This window comes from Lasioglossum baleicum, chromosome 4 (genome assembly GCF_051020765.1).
Source record: "Lasioglossum baleicum chromosome 4, iyLasBale1, whole genome shotgun sequence".
Classification (NCBI taxonomy): domain Eukaryota; kingdom Metazoa; phylum Arthropoda; class Insecta; order Hymenoptera; family Halictidae; genus Lasioglossum; species Lasioglossum baleicum.
Window position 1 is genome coordinate 3,991,275 of NC_134932.1, and position 11,209 is coordinate 4,002,483.

The following is an 11,209-nucleotide window of genomic DNA, read 5'->3' on the forward strand; positions in this document are numbered from 1 at the left end:
GCTTAATAAGATAATTAAAAGAAAAATACAATTTTTATTTGGCTCCTGTGTCCTGCAATCAATGTAAACATTTTTTATTTTGTATAAAGATCCGCAGTCTACTCATCAAAAACACTGAAACTAATCGATACATGTAGGTTTTTATTTGTTGCTGATATTATTCGTAATTAGTAGACAGCGGATCTTTATGCATTTATGAAGGAATTGGTTGGGCGAAATATGAAACAGTGAAGGATGAGAAAAATTCAAGAATTTCTTAATGTTGTTTTTAATGTAACAAAGTCATTAAGGGATGAAATCAATTTTTATTTTATTCCTGCTTCCCACAATCAATGCGGAACATTTTTATTTTGCATAAACATCCGCAGTCTAGTCTTTAGTATTAAAAATGTTTTCTATGGGGTACACAAGAATAGTCTAGCTAGAATTTCACAAAAGTTTGCGAAACAATGCCTTTGTACAGATTTTTTAAATAAACAGCGTATTTCGGCGGAACACGCTGGGAACTTCGGCGTGCGCCTGATATTATTATTATTGTAAATTCGGTACCCGGAGAGGTAGTTTCGTGGTACCATAATAACTTTGTCGATCGGAAGGTTCGGCTGCACGAGAGGGACGCGGAGGATCGAAGGTACATCGACGTGCACCGATACATCCATTTTGGACGTGCTGTATACACCGTCCAATAAGTAATCTAATCCGGTGCTCCTGCTCCTCCTGATCCGCATTCTCTACCCCTTCAAGATTCGATACAGATGTATTGACTCGCGGAAAGCTTTCCTACACTTTGACGCCGGAACGAAGAATCAATACGGTCGGGGGGAAAAAATTTTTGAATATAATATCCCCCAATTTCGTCGAAGCGAACCAACCTTGTTTCCGGCGAAGCAAGTCGGCATTACACGGTGGAAACGAATTTGTTGCTTTCAGGGATGTTGTCTAATTTAGTAATGGGCCCAGCGTACGGTATCTTCTTCGAGCTTAGAGAACCATACGATACTACCGTGCCTGGAGATGACGACATCAAGTCAAAATACGGGTGTCATCGAACAAAATGTAATCTCAGGCGTTATTATTATTATCTTTCTCAAGCTGTGGTGATTCGATGGAAGCGCACTTCCAAGTTATTCTCCCCCGACAGAGTTTTACGGATCCGAAAAAAACGCAGCATTCGAGAGGCAGCTTTCATCGGAACGAACCAAAAGAGAACAGATATTGCTAGCAAAGTCCACCGCGCGCGAACTCGTCAAGTGTCCGGCGAGATCCGCGCAAGGAATGAAGGGGCGAAGGAGGACGGGGGTGGACGTGAAACAAACAAAAGGAAGAACAGAAAGGAATACCTGCAAATCGTTACACGAGGGGTAGCACGGCCGGTCGGAGGTGGTAAAAACGAAATACAATTTAAGCGGTAGGAAAAGCCACCTCAGAAGTGCACGCGTGAACGTCGTTATCGTGCACTAGTCAATGTGAATGCGCAATAACACGGGGCCAGCCGCGGATATAGAAGAGACTCCTCTCTCCCTCTTACCCTCTCTCGCTCCCTCTGGCCTCTCACTCTTCCTCCCTCTCTCTCTCTCTCTCTCTCTCTCTCTCTCGTACTCTCCCCAATCTCTTTACCGTCAATTCGAGGGGGTGCCAGAGGGTGAGGATTCGCTTACCCCCGGCCTCGTGGCCATGGAAACGTCCCGTTTGGTGCCGCCCCGGCGGATCCGCGGGGCCAACCGTTGCGACGACGAGCGTCGCGACGCCGACCAATACCGACGGGTGTCGAGGCTCGTATATCCGGACCGAGGTTTACTCTCTTCTTGGCCAGTTAGAGCGGGTTGAGGGTGGAGATGATCGCGGACGGGGGGTTGTTGAATCGCCTTGAATATCGCGCACCGATACTCCCTGAACGTCGCCGAACGACGGCCGTCCGGTCACTTTTGTCCGCGGACTTTCTACTTCGGCCACCGCTTCTTCTAACCCGGCTCGATCTAATTAGTACATCGCGACGAACACGACTTCCGGCCTCGTCTCCGGCCCGGCACAGACTCCGTCAATCTCCGGTAACCGTGATCGGAACTTGTCCGCTGACATTCTTCCGCTGAAATCTGTTCGAGTGCGCTCGATATGTATCCTCGTAACGCACCCTCCTAGTGGACTCCTCGTGACTAGATCCCCGGTGAACATACGAGCGACAGATTTCCCTCCGCAATCTCCCTGTAATGTTACGTTGGTGTACTTGATCTCGGACGCAAAGCCTTCCGATTGAACGCCGACGATCCTTGTGCTTCGTGAACATTGTGCGGAGAATCTGAATGTTTATTGTTCGACGGATCGGATGTTCGCTGGTAGGAACATCGAGGAGCATTTGTCGATGAACATGCTTGAGAAACTTAGGGAAAGTTGCGTGATTGTTGAAGGAGTTCGACGGATTACATGATAATCGTAGATACTCGGGGTACGTGATAGTTCGGAGTCAATTAATCTAGCTCGTCGGGTGATCCGTGGCGTTTTTTGTTCATCTAAAACACCCGCGTGGATCTTTCTTCGTTCTTACCCGAAGCACTATTTGAGATTAGGTACCTCTTAGATGAACAACAGACATCTTCGTTGGTTTACGTTAACAGTTTGCTACGCCAGTGATAAGTTCGTCCCAAACAGCATCTATCCGAAGACTGCGTCAGAGAAGATTGTTACAGCGTCCAGAAATTTTGCGTGGCCAAGGGTGAAGAAAGTATACAAAAGGAAGACTCGTGTTGAGTGACAGGAACGGATTGTTTGTTGAAGAATGTAACGACTATCCACCACCGACGACAGTAAAACAAGTGTTCCGCGAAGATGCAGTCGACCTGTCAGCAGCAGCAGGCCCAGCCAGGTCAGAATGGTACCTCAGCCAATAGGACATCGTTCCTGATCGAGGACATCCTCAGCCGTGGCACCGTGCCCCCTCATTCGCATCATCAACTTCATCATCAACACTTGTCGTCGAGCCACGGGGTCCAGCATCCCCATTACCAGCAATTCGCCAGTTTACTGCCTGGTTATCCATCGGCACCACCCACCGCGGCCTTCTTCTTGGGCCCCCTTTTTGGTAACACTGCGATGGGGGTTGGAGTTGTGCCGGGAGTCAGTGAACTCGCGGCCTTGAAGCACTGCCGACGACGGAAAGCGCGAACGGTGAGCCATTTATGTATTGCACCTCGGACTAGCCTAACAGTGGGTCACCGGATATGATCATCCTATTTCTCTATGTGGTTTATCGATGGGGTGGTTACTTGCTGGTGATTTAAGCTAGTTGATATGCAGAGTTGGGCAAACATTTTTATTTGAATAAAATTTTGCCCAACTCTGTTGATATGTAGCTAATATAAGCGATGGAGTCTTCGATATTTTTTTTTTTAACACTAACCGTACCACGACCGGTCATATAACCGCTTCCTAATTCTTTATTTTTTAATTATTGAAATTATAAAGATGCTTCCATCAGAAATTAATAAATAAATTTTTTTATTCGAGCACGTATTATTATAAAAATTGTGAAAAATCTAAATAAATTTAGTCTTGTAATTTTTATAAAGCAATATATATAAACGACACATTTTGTACCCGGTACGGTTATTGTTGATTAACCCTTCAGGGTCCACATCCGATTTTCAGTTTATTCCTATTTGTTTATTTTTATGTAATACACCAAGAAGGCTACATTGTGCATGCTAGGTTAACACAGAGACAATATGCGCATAACGCCATCTTCCTCTTGCACGCTAATAATACGGTTTGTTGTCTTAGCTATTTAATTAATCTTCAATAAGTTGTAATGCTCGCGAAAGTAAATATGCTTATGATCTCTCTTGAAAATCAATGATAAATAAATTAAATGTTATCGATGTGCCTGTGGACAGAGGACATGACGTCAATAAGGATTCATCTAGTTTTGGAATATAGCGATTTCAAGGACTGATCAACTATGAATACTACAATGGTCTTCGAAGTACCATTTTCGTTCTAAAAGTTGCATGAAGTGGTTCTTCATTCGAATTTTACGTGACACATATAAAAGAGATGATGTTGCATCGTTCTTCTACATTCCGTACAAAAAATTAGCATCCATAATACGTTTTCCTTTTCTTAAGAACCGTGCTTTGCAAATTATAATATTTTTGAGAAAATTCTCTGCACAAAGGAAATACTTCGTTTACAATTTTTTTCGAAGAAACTTTCCCTTTTGTTTTTGATCACATCCTTGCTTTTTTACGCTTTCTATTAATTGCAATTTAAACATTACCATAATGAACGTTCCTTTTAAATAGTTTCGAAACATTAATATAATATACAAGGTGCACAAATTATATGTATATAGCGTTTAATACTTGAATAACGCAATAAATGCTTTTATAAAAGTAATGTCTATTATAGGTGACCATTGATATATGAACGAACCCCTCATTTGCTGAATTGATCAAATATTTTGGGTCGAATCACATTTCTTAGGTCAAACAATTGCTCGTTTCAATGCAATAACGGAAGAAATTACTTGATACACACCCGCGGTAAAACCAACAACTGTAACTTTCCTCCTCGCAGCAGAAACGTCGAAAAAATTCGGTTTTTATTGTTTTTGACAATGATCTCCCACGACAAAAAATCTGAGAAAAATGTACGACACTGCCTGTTATAGTACTTCATCAGGGAGCTAAATTTCATTTTTTACGACTACCGTTTGCGACAAAAAATTCTCTAAAATGCGCGTTGGGATCCAAAATATGCCAAGCTTTTTTTCAGAAGTTTAAAGCGCGAAATCGAATAAGCTAGAGGGCTGAAGTATTATTCAGAGGGGGTTTTCTTGGTCAGCTTTCGAATGGTTCAACAGTCATTGAAAAACCTCTAAGGCTAGTTTCGACCATTTTAATCGGCTAGGTCATTTCTGATTCAATGAAATTGTCAGACGTTGAAGTCAAACTAGTTCTCCATGTCAAGATTGAAGTATTAACGCAATGCTTTGGCAGTAGAATGTCAGAAAACTCGGGAGACGGTGAACAAATACACTAAAAACGTGCAGATTGTACAGTATAGGTATTCAGAAAGATATTTAAACACTGAATTTCCTGTTCTCGAAGTATTGGGTTGGCAAATAAGTTCGTTCGGTTTTTGTGATTTATTCCACTGTAAAAAACTGAACGAACTTATTTGCCAACCCAATATTATCAATATTAACACTAAACCTACCGAGCCTCAAAAGTAACAAGTACACACACATGCACACACATGTTCCCTTATAAAAATGACAAGATTGATTTTATTTAGACTTTACTAGATATCTATACAATCTTATGAAACCAGTTTTATCATTTTTCTAATTGTAAAATAAAAAACTTGGAACCGGTCATTTTGACCGGTGTTGGTAGGTTTAGTGTTAAGCTATGATAATTTCGCTAAGGGAAAGAGAAAAAACAACGAAACGGTACAACAATAAACCTAGATTCATTTTAAAGTTGGAAGCTTTCGTTTTTATCCTTGATTTGGTTGTCCCCGAAGAGATTTGCATGCCCAAACACGCGACGCCCAACGATTGTCCATTGTAAACGAAGATACGATTAAGAGGGCGGCTATTTAGAGGCTCTATTCCCTTGTTCCGTATTTAGGTGTTCAGCGATCAACAGTTAGCGGGTTTGGAAGCAAGATTCGAGGTACAGAGGTACCTAAGCACGCCGGAAAGGGTCGAGCTTGCGGCGGCTCTTCACCTCTCGGAGACCCAAGTGAAAACGTGGTTTCAAAACCGACGAATGAAGCACAAGAAACAATTGAGGAAATTGAGCACCAGCGCGGGCAGCAACAGCAATCAGAATTCCAATCAGCCGTGTACCGGTCAATCTGTTTCCGTCACGTCACCCGCCGGTGAGTAAAACACATTGTTCGTCGTCTTCTTTTCATCTTTTTTCAATATCCACGTCGAAGCATTAAAAAGTTTCATCGCCGAGCGCGTTCAAAAAGATTCCTATGAAACGGACTCCTACGTCCCCCTTACAGTTGAAAATAAAACAAGACAAGTCTAACGAATATGATTCTGTTCTGCGCTGATGAAATTTTACGTAGAAAATCAAATACTGACAAATGACAAATGATTTTGTTGTACATTCACTTTTATAATCTAACCAGACTAAGCTTATAACAACGCTGACCCGCTAAACCTCGTTCTTCAGCACTACTTTTATGTTATCAAGCTTATTCTTAACCCTCGTACACGTTCCTCAAAAATAGTTGCATATAAAAATCTAGAATAATATTTCACCTATTTTTATTCTACACTTTAAAACAACTTTAAAGAAATACGTCTCGCAACACGAACAGAAATTTTATAGTATGTAAGAATAGTAAATCGATGAATTTTCACCCCGAGGAACGTATGAGGATTAAACGAGAACTTGTTGATCAAGTTATTAGGCGTATACATATGTATAGAAGTAATTCACTCTGCTCAGCCACGCTTGATACTCACTTTTTAAGAAATTAACGTCAGTTTTGCGAGCGCCGCTGGCCAACATTCGCCGCCATTTTTAAAAGTGAATGAAGAAGATCGATTCTTCCAGTTTCGGTTACGTTAAAAATGATTATAATGTTTAATAGAATTGAGTATTACATTCTCGATGTATAATTTTAAATTGATGTTACATATAAACTTTCAGTTATACATTTTTACATTTGAATAAAGAATTGCGCGTAGTACGTGTGCGAGCGACGAAGCAGCGATAACGTTCAAGCGTATAATATTACGTGCGATTGATAATGAAATTCTTCCGCGAGTTGATGATAACGAAATCTTTCGTGTTATGCGATCAGAGACGCGGAACACGCGATCGTAATTTCCGAGGAAGCCAATAGTTGATAAAACGGAAGTTAGCCTTCTATTATAAACTCGATGACGCTTAAAATTTTCGCCTGTCGCCTCGGTAATGCAAGCGTTTAATTGCAATTGCAGAACCTATGCAATTTCGGATCCGCGTCACAATGCGTAATTACCGCTAAACACGTGTATCGACTTTTCGATAAACAGCGTGCACACGCGCTCACGCGCCCCCGCGCGTTGCTCCGCATCAATTAGCTTGGATTAACAGCACGATCTGTCCTGCATAATCAATTATCCATAAATCATATTTTGTAATTTTGACAGGGTAGAGAAAAAACCGACCGAAAATGTTCATACTGGTTCTCCGCCCGCGAAATCTTTTTCCTCGTTCGATTTTCGTTCCGAACAATCATTATCGAATGAAAGCTTAAAATTCACATTTACATTTATTGATTACAATATTTCTGTTCATTATTTTGTAACGCGTATGGTATATACAATACATACACACTGACCGTTAGATTCACGGACTTTTCGAAACCCACCGGAAATGTTCATATTGGTTCTCCGCGCGCGAAATCTTTTTCCTTGCACAATCATTTGTTCGGAATCATTCGTTCCGAACACTTTTAATCAGAATAGCTTTTTTATGAATAGATCAAACGACTTCAATTTCTCTGTAAGGCTAGAAGAATTAATTTAGTAAATGACATATGAAAAATATGTTGGAAAAATGCATTTGGTCGGAATCAATAGTAAGTTTTCTAGCTAGGCCAATAACGAAAATTTAAAAGATGCGTTTGGTCAACTCGTATAAATTATATACGCTCTGAAAATTTCATTGAAATTGGCTAATTGGTTTACGAGTTATAAACGGCCGAAAGTGGTAAGGCCGAAAATCTTGAAAAATTGCAATTTTTACCACTTTTGATCATTTGTAACTCGTAAACCAATTAACCAATTTCAATGAAATTTTCGGAGCGTATATGTATAATTTATACGAGTTGACCAAACACATCTATTAAATTTTTGATATTGGCTCAGCTAAAAAAGTCGTGAGAATCAATATTTACTATTGTTTTTCTCAATTCTGACCAAATGCTTAAAATTCACCTGTTAATTGGCAAGAAAGTAATTTCGGTATTTTTAGGTGAAATGATCTGTGTTTGTGTGTGTGTGCGATTACCTGAAATCGCAGTTGGATCAGTTTTTTACCGATTAGGACCGGTAGTTTTATGAGCGCGGAATTGCGAAGCAACCAGAAAGATGGCAAAAGATCATCGAACAAACTGGAAGATATTTAATTGATTAAAGTTCATTTTTTGCGTACAGAACTACATATACGACGTCTGTCCAGACGTCCCATATGGACAAACTAATTAGAGAAATTCTACAAATCATTAGAGAAATATAGGAGCGCATGATCAATAACCCAAACATCTTTACTTCCGGTGATTCGATCGTTTACCGAGCGAGCGGATGCACGACGCTATACATACGTATAATAATAATTGTGAAAAGTAGATCGCGGCTTGTGTATCGCAATTAAATCGTTATTAGTATAAACTTCGTAATTGTGATTATCAATTTGCATTGGAGCGCGGCCGAGCAGCGTCGGAATTTCGGTGTACGTCAAATAGTTCCCCAGGTTATCATGCTAATGGACCATATAATGCAACCAAAATTCGGCTGACAATAAATTACGCAACTTTAGTTAACTAACCAGACCATAACCGAGCCCGCCTGGGACTAGAATGATTAACTACCGGTTGCCTGGATAATGATCGCTTTTTGCCGTACGATACCCCGCAATTCGTATCCGATTTAACGGCGTTATCGCTTACGATATCGCGACGAGTACCTTCGATCGAAAAATTAATCGTGCCGATCTTTAGTCATTTTATTATAAGAATAATTTCACGATTTTCAGATCACATGAAAAATGATTTAGGGTAAAGTAACCCGCAGGCCACGCAACACTTAATTCCAGACGGATGTTTCAGCTTCTTTCTTTTAAATCGTTTAAATCATCGTCCGCTTTCTCAAATAACCAAATAAATAAAAGAGAATTTTAAACACCTATTGAAACTTTTGCGTACTCCCAATAATTGAAACATAACGAAAAGATTTAAAAGTTGGGGATTTTACTTTCTCAATTGTGTCGTTCCAGCTTTTGACTGCTATTTTTATTTGAAGTATTTGAGAATTATTAACAAGACACACACGATGAGTATTCACAATCATTTTACGCGGACTTCGTATTTTCAGGGATTAATCGACCATTAAATTTTGAGCATGGCCTTCGAATGAGAATTTTATTGAAAATCGCTTGATCCCATCAGTCGCCGCTATTGGGTTACTACAGATTTTCCTGATAAATTTTAACGACGTGATTCGATTACCATTTTTACCATAATGCGACATTTCCAAATTCGCCCGGCGAGATTTATTTCAAGTTGGAAATATGGGTTCTTAAAAGATATGTTAATACAATAATTGATTCTTGATACACAAGCCGATTCTGTAATGAAAGTAATGCGAGAACATTTATTAGTTATTACTAGACCGCGGGTGTTTATGCAGTTCGCAATTTTCGTAAATGAATCTTAAGAGAGAGAGAGAGAGAGAGAGAGAGAAACTCGAATCAAATAAAATCTTATTCTCCGAGGCATTAGCCTGTTTAGATTCGAAATGAATTAAATTCGTACTAAATTCTGTCATATTTTATGTCCTAGCAATTTTTGAACATTTTCGAAAGCCATAATTGCATAAAGATCCGCGGTCTAGTACATAATAACTAGATCCTAGTAATAACTAGAACCTAGTAATGATAGAATGTAATAACATTGATAAACAAAGTATATGATATTTTATAGTTAAAACCGTAAGAACTTTCTTTCCGACCTAATATTTCTATTCAAACCAAAATACGACAACTGTAACGAAAAAAAGTGCCACAAATGATGGATTCCGACATGATAGGATATTAAAAGAATAGTAGAACATTCCTGCAAGTTTTCGAGCGCGCTGTTCTCTCTTCATTCATTCCTCGGGATTCGACAGAGCTGTGCCGGTTTGAAGAACGCCATTGAATAACGGGACGTCTAATATAAGACAGCAGTGAAAGCGTTCGAGTGAAAGACAAAAATAATTGTAGCTCTCCCTCTCCGCGGCTGCGAAGGAGTTGAACTTTCTTCTTCTTCAACTACCATCGTAAATGATCGCCGGTTGTAACCAGCGAGGACACGGTCTCGAGTAATTCCCGAGCTGCGGCGCATCTGCTCGTAACCTTCGGCAAGTTCCTCGTCTCGGTAGCCAAGATGGCTTCGTTCGGTAGGAAGGGCTAACGAAGTTAGTAGACATCTCCTTGGCAGCCGAGAAGAAGGGGGTTGTAAGGGGTGGAAAGCGCGTAGAAGATGAGACCGCCTCGCCGTCGTCGTCTGGAGACTCGAACGGATACCGTCTAAGGAACCCTGGAGAGTTACGGCACCCCTTCGTTCCTCTCTCCGCGTTGTTCCTCCCTCTCACTCTCTCTCTCTCTCTCTCTCTCTTTCGCTTCTTCACCCTCTTGCCACGACGTCTCGCGCCACCCCCTCGTCTTACCTCTTGTCTTCTCGATTCGGTCTTCGAGAAAATTAGTCAATTATCGGCTAAGTGCTCGGCCAGACCTACATTCACGATTCCTAGCCACCGAGGCCCGTCAAGGACCTTACTTGTATATCAGCATATATCCGACCCAATTCAATTAAATGAATTTTCAATCCGTTTGGCAGTTCCGTTTCGACTAGTACTACGTAATACGTATTTGGCGAAATAAATACAGTGGTCTTGCAACATTTGCAATTTCTCGCACTTGGTTTCACCATTGTCGCACTCTTATCAAGAAACTGTTAATTAGGGGTGGGATCAAGTACCTCGCAAACAGGTTCGAATCTTGATTGATGGAATCCGAACTCTATAAAGTACTTCGAAAAAAATAGTACTCCCAAGTATACTCGAACCATCCCTACTGTTAATTGTTTATCGTTGTCCATAGTGGGGTTGTTTTATAAATTTTATTAAAATGACATTTCAGTTCGCCGTATTCATCGTTTTGATCGAATGCTTTCTACCAGTGGCAGTGCAGTAATCCATAGACTAATAATAATAACTAGACAGCGGATCTTTATGTATTTATGAAGAAATTGGTTGGGCGAAATATAAAAGGGTAAAAGATTTTCAAAATTTAATAATGTTGTAGTGTTGCCTTTAATGTAACAAAGTCGTTAAGGGATGAAATCAATTTTTATGCTATTCCTGCTTCCCACAATCAATGCAGAACATTTTTATTTTGCATAAAGATCCGCAGTCTATGAACAACAATAAATATCACCGTATTTT

General features: G+C 40.3%; 1 protein-coding gene across 1 annotated transcript in view; it reads left to right on the forward strand.

Annotated features, from left to right (window-relative positions):
* Positions 1 to 1,619: 1,619 nt before the first annotated feature.
* The window catches only part of Bsh (brain-specific homeobox), a 29,142-nt gene continuing 19,552 nt past the window's right edge, over positions 1,620 to 11,209 (forward strand). Inside the window, exons 1-2 of the mRNA XM_076421476.1 lie at positions 1,620 to 3,162; positions 5,628 to 5,880. Coding sequence (XP_076277591.1) covers positions 2,824 to 3,162; positions 5,628 to 5,880 — 592 coding nt within the window. The 5' untranslated portion in view covers positions 1,620 to 2,823. The remainder of the gene's footprint in view (positions 3,163 to 5,627; positions 5,881 to 11,209) is intronic.